The sequence below is a fragment of the Apodemus sylvaticus genome, chromosome 9 (genome assembly GCF_947179515.1).
Source record: "Apodemus sylvaticus chromosome 9, mApoSyl1.1, whole genome shotgun sequence".
Classification (NCBI taxonomy): Eukaryota; Metazoa; Chordata; class Mammalia; order Rodentia; family Muridae; genus Apodemus; species Apodemus sylvaticus.
This window is the reverse complement of record NC_067480.1, coordinates 8,459,627-8,472,168: the sequence shown is the minus strand read 5'-3', so window position 1 is coordinate 8,472,168 and position 12,542 is coordinate 8,459,627. Positions and strand designations below refer to the sequence as shown.

Sequence of the window (12,542 nt, the reverse complement as noted above, 5' to 3'; positions counted from 1 at the left end):
CATAATATTTTTTACTGATTATTTGGGAATTTTATACAATGCACCTTGGTCACACTCTCTTCCCATTCCTCCCAGGCTTACCCTCCCACCCTTGCATCCCCCTCAACAAACTAGCAGCCCACCAAGTCCTATTTGTGTTGTCCGTATACACACTGGAGCATGGTCAAAGCCCCTTGAAGAAACCCGAGTCCTTCCCCACCCTCCCGCCAGAAGCCATCGACTGTGAGGAGCTGGACTTCAGCATCTTTAGCACGGTTTTTAAGGGCTCTCTTCAATAGCTTCCTGTCTGGACTGTTTTTTTTTTGTGGGGAGTGGAGTGAAGAGGTCATGACAGAAGCCTTCGATGTCTCTCATTCTCAGCTACGAATCTGCAGTTATAAAGACCACTGCCAAAGCAGCTTTCCTGCCCATAGCAGCCAGTGCCACTACAGATCATAGACATCAACATGGTCTCTGGACTAATCATGTTTCTAAATCTCAGGGTCTTTTTTGGAGGAATGTACACCCAAGGGAATGCTTGACATGATGATTCTCTGATGGATGGCACTTGTGTCCAGTGGAAAACAGAAAATATGGACTTTAGAAACTCAGAAACAAATGATTTGGAGATGAAAGTTTCTTTTTAACTTACTTTTTGGAGCTATAAATTTTCAGCCTTCAATTACACTTAAGATACTTTTATTGACCAGGAGAGAAAATGGAGAACGCTGTGCTTTGAAGTGGAAGGGTAATAGAATGCAGTTTCCATCTGCAGTTTGTATGAATCAGCAAAGAGTCATAATGATATTTTTCCATTTAAAAAAGAATGCCAAGGGGCAAACAAAGCAGGCATCCAACGGTGTGGTCCACTAACTTAGAAGCACCCCACCCCAGCCTAACACAGAGGACCAAAGTGATCAATATCCTTTTGAAAAAAATTACATGAGGAAGAAATTCTATAAATCATTTAAATAAATGTGTGTGCTTATAAATGTATAAAAGACAACAATTTTGAGTAATTTTAAGCTCAAACCACTTCTGTCTTCAGTTTTTGTGCTAAAAAAAAAAAAGGATAAACGTTCATTAAAAAATTATCCACAGCAGATGATTCCTCAGCATGGAAGCTCCAAGTTCTCCCTGTAAGTACATTTTCAGATTTTTTTTCCTACACTGAAATCAGAGTGCGCAGGAATACAGAGCGCATAGAACTTACCAGCGCTTTACTTACTGTCAGGCCCTGAAGAAAAGCCCTTCCCTTCCCCCAGCGCCCTCTAACTTGCAAAGTGTTGTAATCTGGTTTTATTTTTAACTAAGTGCTAATCACCTTTTGAACCAACTGTTACTTAAAAGTGTTTTAATTCTCAAACTTTTATAAACTCCCCAATATTTGTACTTTGGCTTCTAGTCATTATGTTAGTGGGAGAGAAAAAAAACAAACTTGATATTTTCTTATTCTTCTTAGATTTTTTTAAAAAGATTAATTGTGACATATTATTAACTCAGAAAAGGCTCCATGGCAATTGAAAAGAAATCACTAAATTCTATTGTGATTGGGTGCAGAGGTATTTATGTATTTGTTGGATGTATTTGATCTGGTATTACTCAAACCTATTTTCTTCATATCAACCTACGGGATACTTCTGTCTATTACTGAATGCTGGATATTGAACTATGTCTTATCATTGTGTTTCTGTCTCTTCCTGTCATTTGGTTCATCAATATTTGCTTCATATGTTTAGAAGTTCTAATATTGAATAGATGTGTTTACAACATCTAGATCTTCCTCATCCATTGTCCTTAATAATGCGTTTTGCTCTGTGTGACAGTTCACTACTCAATAGTTATTCTGTTAGATAGAAAAATAGATGATGGATGGATGGATAGATAGTGCCGTAACTGTACTGAAATAAACAGGTCAAACAGATTTTCACAAATACAACTAAAGAGTGTAAAAAAGTAGTCCAAAAGCCAGTGTCACAAAACAGATAGACAAAGGAAAATTCTGAGTAAAGACAGGGAGAAAGAGAGGCCCACACTCAGGGTGCTCAGGGAGAAAGAGAGACCCACACCCAGGGTGCTCAGGGAGAAAGGCCCACACCCAGGGTGCTCAGGGAGAAAGAGAGGCCCACATCCAGGACGCTAATCTATTTTCAGAGAGAAACCAAAATAACAAATACCTGAGGGAAAGAAGGAAGGAAAAGCATGAAAACCAAGGAAGAAAACTAAATCTTCTGTGCTCAGTAAAATTGTGTATCTAGAAAACGAATCTCTTAAGAGAATTTAGTGAGAGTCTCTACCAATTAACCTTCTCAAACTGCACGCAGCCTGGAACACACAGAAGGAACAACGGTGAGAGGCTAAATATGAAGAAAAGTTTATATTGAAGACAAGGCAGAGTACTGAGTAGTGAAGCCATCAAGAGAAATATATAGAAGTTCAAACATTACTAAAGACCACAGGCAGCCATTTCCAATCCATGATCATACGTGCATCCAGTTGCCTCTTGTTTGGGAAAGCAAAACAGTATTCTTTAAATATTTGGTAGACATTTAAAAAATCAGAACTACTTTAGTTGAGTAATAAATAAAGATAAATACTTATGAAAAGTCATCTCAGCAGTGTGAATAGAAGGCGTAATAAATCTAAATTCATAGGTACATTATCAGCAGTGAGCTGAACCAGCTAGACATTTTCACTCTGCTCAGATCAAGCTATAAGAATAATATTGTACAGGAAAATGACCCAAAAAAAGTCATCCTACCATCATTTCTGAAATATGGAGAAGAAATGGCATATGTACTATTAGAAGAATCAGGTGCATAGAATATCAGTTTGAAATACAGTCTAACAATTATCAGTCTTCAGTAAATATCCTGCTCAACGAAGGGTTAAGACATCAAAAAGTGAATTGTTAAAAATATTAATACATATGAGTCCTCTGTGATGTTTGTCAAAATTATTAGCAAAAATATATATAATATGGTATATTCTTTAAATGAGCTGGGTTGAAAAATAAATAAAACCTTCCTGTCTAGAATAAAGCTTTACAGGAATATTAAAGAAAATCATACGCCTGGCAAAGATCCACAATGAGATTCTTCATTTTTTTAACACATCAGGAGAGTAGAAATAGGGAAAATATAGAAGTACACTTGTAGTAAACATCTTAAGACCCTGAATATATCATTGAAGACATGTCAAATACATACTGAAAATTATTCACCTATATCAATCTATCCTGTCTACATTTCCCTAAGAAGTAAATTTAGAGTAGACTTATTCTGAAGTAAAATTAGAAGTAAATTTGAAGACATTCACAAGTGTTCGAGGCATAAAATATATTACCCATATACTTGCAATTTACCAAATAATTACTGTTTAAGAGTGTTGGGTACATGAATTTAATACACATTAAATATGTAGATATGCATGTATATTTACAATGAGGTCTAAAAATGTCTTAAATGTTTAAACATCCAGTGTATATAGTTCTTTTTTTCTTTTTACCTTGTATTGCAACACAAGAATCCCCTTAACACTGATTTGTATTATGTGCCGATTCTATTCTAATCATGAAAAGATCATTCCTGAGAAGGCCACTGCTTTCTGAAGTGAAAGGGGGAAACTGAGTTAAGTGAAGCGCCCCTAATTATGCCGTCTGTACCTGTGAACTGTTGCCCCACAGAGCAATGAACCCGGTTTCACTTACTTTAAGATAAAACGCAGGACTCTCTTTTTTGCGGGCTGCTGTTCTTTGATGATGTGTTTCCTTGGCAGGTCTCTTTCCACCTGCGTCTTTGAAGGGAGAGCCATGAGGTCCAGAGAGGGGAAAAAGAGTCTGGAGAGAGTGTTAGCAATTCTCCACCCGATGTACTTGGAGAAAACTTCTTCTCCTGAGTTTGGTGTGGCCTTTGTGCCAAAAGGGTCAGATGGGTCATTTAATTCGGCCTGTTGGGGCAAAAAACAAAAAACAAACAAAAACAAACTGAGCAGTTGGAATATGGTCAACTGAAAGAAAACTCTATGTAATAAAAGACAATGTGTATGTTTTCTTTGACTAACAGCACCTTCTTTCTATTAAACAAGAGTAATCGTGAGCTCTGCGGGTAAAAGCTTTTGCCGCAAACACAATTACCTGAGTTGAGCCACAGGACCTACATAGAGGAGGAGAGAATGGATGTCTACAGTCTACAAGCTGTCCTCTGACCTCCACAAGCAGACCTGTGTGTGTGTGCAGCACATAGATAAATGTAGTAAAAACTTTGTAAAATTAACCTTTGTGATAACTTCCCCCAATTAAAAAAAAAGCAATACTCAGCAAAAAGAACACATATATTAGTTCACAGGTAATTTTCAATGTGATGATAAAATTCACATTTTAAATATAATGCACTTGACATACAGAAGTTTCATCAAGTTAGAAAGCACGTGAAGTACTGTATACTTCATTATATTCTTTACTCTGCTTATAACTAAAAACCCCATTAAAGTGAAGACGGCATTTCTATAGAGTGGATCTTTAAATCAAAGGGAATGTAGAAACAATGGTTTTGCACTTAGTTACAGTTGAATATGTTTTAGGATTTTTATTCATTGGTTTTCTAATTTTACTTTAGTGCCACATAAAACATGAAAACCGTGCATATTAATCAGGTACCACATTATATCAAAGCATGTAAATTATTCTAATTCATGCTCTATGCCAAAGCCATGGCAAAGGGTATAAAATATCTGGCACATTTCAGCAAATTCTATTCAAAGTGAAAGACTGTTTAAAATCTCTAATACATGTTTCATCCGTCCCACAACTAAGTTTTGAAATACTCAAAGGCTTATTTTCTTGGTCTGACTTGGCTTTTTGAAGACCCACGTAGAGGAGAGAGTGGATGCCTACAAGCTGACCTCTGACCTCCACAAGCACACCTGTGTGTGGGCAGCACACATTAATCACCTCAGTTCCACCAATATAAAAATGCAGAGTAACACTGGATACAAAAACAAGATCCATCCTGCTGCATCCAAGAAGACACACTACCATCAAGGATGAGCATTGTCCCAGAAGAAGGGTAGGAAAAGATATTCCAAGCCAGGGACCCCAAGAAGCAAGCCAGGGCAACCCTTCTAAGATCTGACAAAATAGATTTCAAACAAAAAATAATCTGAAAAGATATGGAAGGTCACTATATACTCAAGGGAAAAAGCCAGGTAGAGGATATTGCAGTTTTAAACATTTATGCACCAAACACAGGGTCCCCAGAAGAAACACTACTACAGTTCAAATCACACATTGACCCTCACACACTGATAGTGAGTGACCTCAATACCCCCTCTCTCACCAATAGACAAGTCATCTAGACATAAACTAAACAGAGATGCTGGAGTTAATAACTTCATAAATCAAATGGACCTAACAGGTATTTACAGAATATTTCACCCAAACAGAGCATACTTCCTTCTCAGCATCTCTTGGAACTTTGTCCAAAATTTACCACACACTCAGACACAAAGCAAGTCTCAACAGAAACAAGAAAATTAAAATAAACCTTGTAAATCTTGTCCTCAATCTGACCACCACAGATGTAAAGCTGGATATCAACAACAACAGAAACAACAGAAAGCTGGGTACCGGACTCCTTCCCAACTCCTCGTTGATACTAAAGACGTGGGTCTTGCAGGAGAGCCTACAGCACCTCTTTTCTTATCTCTAGCTACATCCTAGACATTTGTCCTTATAAACACGGAGAAGTATAGTCTTCAACTGTCATCACAGAAGCTCCTTTTTGCAACAGATGGGACCCTCCACGGGAAACCACAGCCAATGAGAATACAGTGTTGTGGAGCCCAGTCCCAGCAGATACATCTATAAATCCCACACCTAAGGCTCAGGGAACATGGTAGAAGGTGGAGCAGGATGGTTATGATTATAAGAGCCAGGGGACCAGGAAGAACGCTGTGACATTGTGTCTCCTAGTAACAGCAGAAGCTATATCCATAAACATAAGCTGAGCAAAGGCACCAGCAACAGATACACCAGAGCAGATGAGGCCTCAACCGTCTGTGAAGAACTACAGGCAGCTAAGGAATGCTGAGATAGGCAGAAATAGTCTCCCCCAGGGAGTGCGCACCAATTTGTTATTCAGTATCAAATGGCTGAGTCTGAAATCATACACATGAGTGACATTATTCGGAGGGCAGGCTGTATTTAGGAATACGTATGCATAAAATAGCAATTATTAAATAAAGGGGCCATGAATTTGAAGGAGAGTGAAAAGAGATATATAGGAGAGGTGGAGGAAGGAAAGGGTGTGGGAAAAGGTTGTAATTAAATTTAGATCTCAAAAACAAACAAAAAATAAATTAGAACTTCAATCTAAAGCAAGCCAGTGTAACCATTTTAAGATCTGACAAAGTAAACTTCAAACAAAAATTAATCCGAAGAGATAGGGAAGGTCACAGTATACCCAAAGGAAAAACCCACCTAAAGGATATTGCAACTATAAACATTTATGCATTAGAGATGACTGCCTAGAATCTGTTCCCACACCCAAATTTGAAATACTTGGCCCAGCCTTTGGCTTCTCAAAGTCAATTTTGTCCCTAAGTGACCTGTGTGCTAGAAAGTTTCCCAGATGAGACCATGCTTATAACAGTCTTGTCTGGATTCACCTTCCTTCTAACAAGCCACACATCAGACATTTAAATGCCACCTATGCACAAACTTAAGTCTTTAGTTCTTGTCCATATATTTAAAAAAGTATTAATAACCATCTCTTAAACTAGATTCCTACTTGTTCTTACTATTATCTTGCCTGAGTGCCATGTCTCAGTCCTCACCTTCAAGCACTCTGCAAGTATTTACATTTTCACTGAATGCCCCTGTTTTTTCAGTGATGTCTATGTAAAGCTTTAATGAGTCAGAGTTGCATTTATTATTGGATTGTTAATATTTAGTTCTGTTTGGAGAAACTGGCAAATTTTTAGTGTTGAGGTAACTTGGAATTAAAATTGTCAGAGTGGAATTCCTGAGGATGAGTTCTTACACACATATTCTTACCACAAGCAGGAACAGATGTCTGCCCTTTGATTTTGTAGTGGGGATAAAGATGGTGAAGCTAGCATTAATGCAGGGTGGTGGGAAGATAATAAACCGGCAAGCAGAAGGTCTCCCAGGGAACTGGGATCTAGTAGAAATTCAAAAGGGGGAAAAAAGCTCTCCAGAGCCCCAAATTTTGAATCAACGATTGAAGAAATGCAGAACACACAATAAAATCTGAGCTAACTCAAATTACTGGTTTATGGAAGATAGCGCTACGTTTTCTTATATTAGAGCTGAAATTTTACTTGCTTTGCAAAACATTTTTTCCAAGTTTGATGCTTGTTATTTTCCATAGGAATCCTAATCACACAAAGGAACAGAGCGAGTAATTCTGTTACTCATTAATAATAAGTCTGGTCATGAGGACATCGGTTTTTTTTTTTTTTTCATTACTTTAGACAGTGTTGCAAATGTGGACTGGCTCTACCCCTGTAGGAACACTAACGTTTTAGACAGACTGATGAACAGGGCTAAAGAAAGGACTGAGTAAGAACATTATGTTTCCCAGTCACAAGTTATGTGGTTTTCTGCAAGTTTTTCAGTCTCTCTGCACATTTTTCCCAACCGCTGAGTTGAAGATGTAACAACTTGTTCAAGGGATCTTGTAAATGTTAAACACGAAAGTCGACCCTGTTGTCTAGCTCTTTCTGACCTCGAACCTCCGTTGTCAGCCCTTCCCTTACACTTACTTTCAGAAACAAAGCATGAGATAGAACAAGCATCAGAGACTTTGAGTAATGCTCACTGACAGGGCATGACACTGACAGCCACTACGGTAGGAGGGCTATGGAGCTTAATAGAAGAGGTGGATGAGATTGCTTAGTATTTTGTTGTGCCCATGCGCAGTCCAGGCTGTGAGCATGCGTGCTGCCTTAAACATGGCGCTGTGACTTCAGCACTTGGTTGCTAAGAATCTAAGGAGAACACATTTCCAAATACATATCTACCCTTCCACATGCAGCGTTCCCATTTATGTCAAATACAAGTCGGGCGTGAAGGAGGAGACAGGCGGGCACTGAAAGGCAGAGAGACTGATGGATGTCCCTTCTGCCCAACAGGCAGCGCTCTGACTGTGGAGACTCCTCAAAGTAGAAAAACCATTTTATTTCTAACAATCTTGCTGTTGAATTATAGCCACAAGGGGGTTTTAGCTGATGAGTCAAAGACACCCTGAATAAAGTCACACATTCATTGGAACTATGTATATTTCTCTCTGATGTTCCAGGTCGTGTAGCAGATGGCAGAAAGCCTTTGGACGAGATGGCTTCTCCTGAATGTGTCAACATAAGCTGTTGACTCGCCAGCACGGAACAGCCCCCCTTAACATGAGTCTTTCTGGAAACATTTCAACCAGGACACGTTAATTAGCATTTGCCTATTAGGCTGCTCTGACAGGATTTTCTTTATATTGGCTTTATATTCACTTCGTTGCACAAAAGGACTCGTGTTTAGGGATCTATTTAGAATTGATTTTCATCTCAAATACTCTTGTTAGATATTTCACCTCTCCTCAAACTTTTGAAAGTATTCAATATTATGAACAGATATAATGAGATTACTGATGGTAGAATGTTATTATGGATTAAAAAATATATATACATACATACATACATACACACACACAGCATGGTGGTATCTAGTATAGTTAGCAATGGATTTATCAGTGTTGAAGATGAATTGAAGTATTAAATTTAAAAAATTCTTCATTAAATTTAAAAATCTACCATACAAAATGCACATTTGATTTTAATGCATGAGAAAATTTCTATTTACCTCTGTAAGCATTCTAATGCACACCTTCCCCACATGATTCTCAGAACATCATAATAAAAGCTTCTCTTCACTCCCTGTAAGTTACAGTAGTATGTGGCATGACCTGTGATTGGAGAAGCAAGAGAGGAGGACAGAAGGAGCAAAGCTTGTGTTGTAGACACAGTCACCAGCAGTACCCAAAATGAGAGTGTAATACATTTTTAACTTCGGCGGGTTTTCATAAGTCGTGAGCCCTCACTGTACAGGTGTTTTTAATGTTCCACACTCACATGGAGCAGTAAGGCAACAGCTGAAAATAGACACACTTCAGTCATGAACATCTTGTAGACAGTTTATATCACCATCCAAAGAGGCATCAGAGAGGATGCACAAGATGGTCCTGTGGAGCGTGTGAATAAGCAAGTTATGAAAGGAGGATGCGTACATCAGAATGGACAGCTAAACCCTGAAGGCTTTATTGCAAATGAATGCAGGCAGCAGGGTGTCAAAGGAAGAAATGAGAGAGAGGTTCGTCCTGGGATGTTCATGTTTTACAGTAAAAATGAAGGCCACTGGCTTAGAAGATATTCCCATCCAATCCGGTTTAAAGACATTGTTTTAATGTAGCCAAAGCATTCGGCACAGTAACCTATGGGTGGAGTGCACTCAGTTTCCAGAGCCTGATTTTGGATTTGCCTTACTTGTCAGTGTGACACTTGGCAAGTAGCTGTCTTGCTGTGATTGTATCAACTGTATTAAGAAAGAAGGATATGAAAATATAAACGGTATATGCTGCTTAACTGAGAAGATGGCACAGACAGGTAAGACCATTCATCGGCTCTGGAATTCAAGAACCCCAAATTCCACATAGCAATAGCAATACCAGGAGCAGAGAGAGACAGAAGTTGGGGCCACCAGCGATGCTCAGAGGTCCTCGGCCAGCTACTTGGGTTGGCTGAAGAGTAAGTATGGGAATTTTTCTTTGTTTGTTATTAAACATTTTCTTTATTTACATTCCTAGTTTCCCCTCTGATAACCCCAACCCATCCCTCCTCCCCCTGCTCACCAACCCACCCACCGCACTTCCCTGTCCTGGCATTCCCCTACACTGGGTCATCGAGCCTTCCCAGGACCAAGGGCGGACCGACAAGCCCATGCTCTGCTACATATGCAACTGGAGCCATGGGTCCCTCCATGTGTATTCTTTGGTTGGTTGTTTAGTCCCTGGGGGCACGGGGGTCTGGTTGATTCATATTATTGTTCCTTCTATGGGTCTGCAAACCAGTATGGGAATTTTTAAGAACTTAGCTTAGAAACTATTTCTCCTAGAACTTGTACTTTTTCAAGTACCATGAAAAACCTTTTGTGACCAAAGAAAGGCATGAGAATGAGGCAAGAAAAAACACTGAATTAATAATAAAGCAATTGTAAGCATTTGCATCTTATCTGTGCCAGTATGGGAAGCTCAGCCCATGTGACTGTTTTATATAAAGCTGTTGGTTTTATATACCCTAGAATCATCTGTCTCAGTGAGGGATTGTCTAGATTCTGTTGGCCTGTGAGCACATCTGTGAGGGATTGTCTTGATTGTGTTCATCAATGTTAAAGGTACAGCCTGAAGGTGGGTAGCACCGGTCTGTGTATTTGGGGTGTGGACTGTATAAGAAGGAAAGGGAGCTGAATACTAGCATGCATTCACTTGTTTTTGACACCATGTGACCAGTTCTCTCAAGCCCCTGTCGGCCCGTCTCTGCTGCGATGGGCTATCACCAGGAATCATGAGCTAAGCCTTTCATCTCTAAGTTGTCTTCATTGAAGTGTTCTTATCACACAGTGGTCGAGGGAACTAAGGCACCATTTAAAAATTAGATTGAAAAATTAAGCCTGAGATAAGCAGGAACCTACAAAAGTCTCTGCCACCGAATCACACTACCTGCAGGTGTGCGTCATCGAGTCACAACCTGAAACACGTGCACATGTGTAATTCAGATCCCAACCCACAGCAGAGGTGAATCAGCCCAAGCTGCCATACATGTGGGGAAGCTTTCTGCATTATCTACCGGTGGCTCATCTTTCTTAGGACCATGTCATTTCGCTCTTCAGTACCCAGTTCTAGTCAATCAATGTAAAATTTCAGTTTCTGCATAACAAAAAAAAACTTCAAATATCAGCATTTGTATAAGGGACAATCAGAATTACGACATTTTGGGGGAAACGGATGCATCTGGAACGGGTAATATTAAATGATCCAAATTCATAAAAACATAAAAAAACCACAGTTTCTCTCTCACAGGCAGATCCTGGCTTGTACGTATGTATATGGAGGGGCATAAGTGTGTGCAGCCTACAGAACTAGAAAGGAAACCAAAAGAAGGTAAAGCCAGGTGCCAAGGAAGAATCACAAATGTATGTGACCACCAAACCAGGAAGGAGACTGAAGTTCAGGTTTCAAGCAGGGGACCCAAGAGGAAGGGGCAGAGCATAAGGGAGGGGAAGCAACTATGAAAACACGTTTTGAAAACACCATAATGATATCTAATGCCTATCGTGGTTTTAAAAATAAAAGTTAAATAAGTATCAGCTATTTTATTTATAGGAGACGAGAAATTTTGCACGGAATGACATGTACGGGCCAGCCTATGGTAGGATAATCTGACACAGGGGCATCGTGCATCTCTGCCAACAGGAAATATGATAGATAAATTATACGTTAATGGGATGAAGGGCTGAGCCACCATCTAAACTGTTACACGGGATGTTAATGATCTGGGAAACATATTAGCTGGCACAGACCAAAGCTAGTTGTGTGATATATGAATCTGCTCACATTAACAAGACCTAGAGATTGGGGTTGGTGCCTTGCTGTAAGGAGAGTGGTGTGATTAGGAGCGATAGATGTATGAAGCCTTAATCTTTTAAGTATTTCATTAAACACTCACTTCTTAGGTGTTCACATTCCATGTGTCAGAGCTAAACATTTTTAATCTTTGTATCTTTACTTTGTATTTCAACAAAAAGTGAGGCTAGACACAAGGCTACAGTGTCAGAAAGCACAGTGGATGAAATATTAAAACCATATACTGCATCATGGTTTAATACCAGAAAGAAAGAAAGTGCTAAACAAGAAGAGGAGCAGGAGGAGGGGGAAGAGGAGGAGGAGGAGGAGGGGGAAGAGGAACAGGAGGAGGGGGAAGGAGGAGGAAGGAGAAGAGAAAAAAAAACAAGACAGAAGCCACAATGCCTAGAGGTACGTGGAGATCACAGGGGGAAAATTGAAACAGTAGAAACCGTGAGGTAATAAGAAATAGTGTTCGGTAGCCATTTGGAAAGAAGTATATGGGTTTGTAAAGATGGCTGAACAGTACATAGACAACTTGAGGGGAAAATGCTTTTTAATTACTAATTCACAAGTGAAGGAAATCCAGATGGCAAAAAGGTAGAAAAATAACCATCTTTGTATTAAAAAGAAAACATATTTATTCCACACAGAGGACCAGCTATCCCACCACCCACACAGAGGACCAGCTATCCCACCACCCACACAGAGGACCAGCTATCCCACCACCCACACAGAGGACCAGGTATCCCACCACCCACACAGAGGACCAGGTATCCCACCACCCACACAGAGGACCAGGTATCCCACCACCCACACAGAGGACCAGGTATCCCATCACCCACACAGAGGACCAGCTATCCCACCACCCACACAGAG

General features: G+C 39.7%; 1 protein-coding gene across 2 annotated transcripts in view; it reads right to left on the bottom strand.

Moving 5' to 3' along the window:
* The window catches only part of Tmem232 (transmembrane protein 232), a 228,400-nt gene that overhangs the window by 105,601 nt on the left and 110,257 nt on the right, over nucleotides 1-12,542 (bottom strand). For both annotated transcript variants that reach the window (XM_052193337.1, XM_052193338.1), the window contains exon 11: nucleotides 3,689-3,927. In XM_052193337.1, the coding sequence (XP_052049297.1) occupies nucleotides 3,689-3,927 (239 nt within the window). The remainder of the gene's footprint in view (nucleotides 1-3,688; nucleotides 3,928-12,542) is intronic.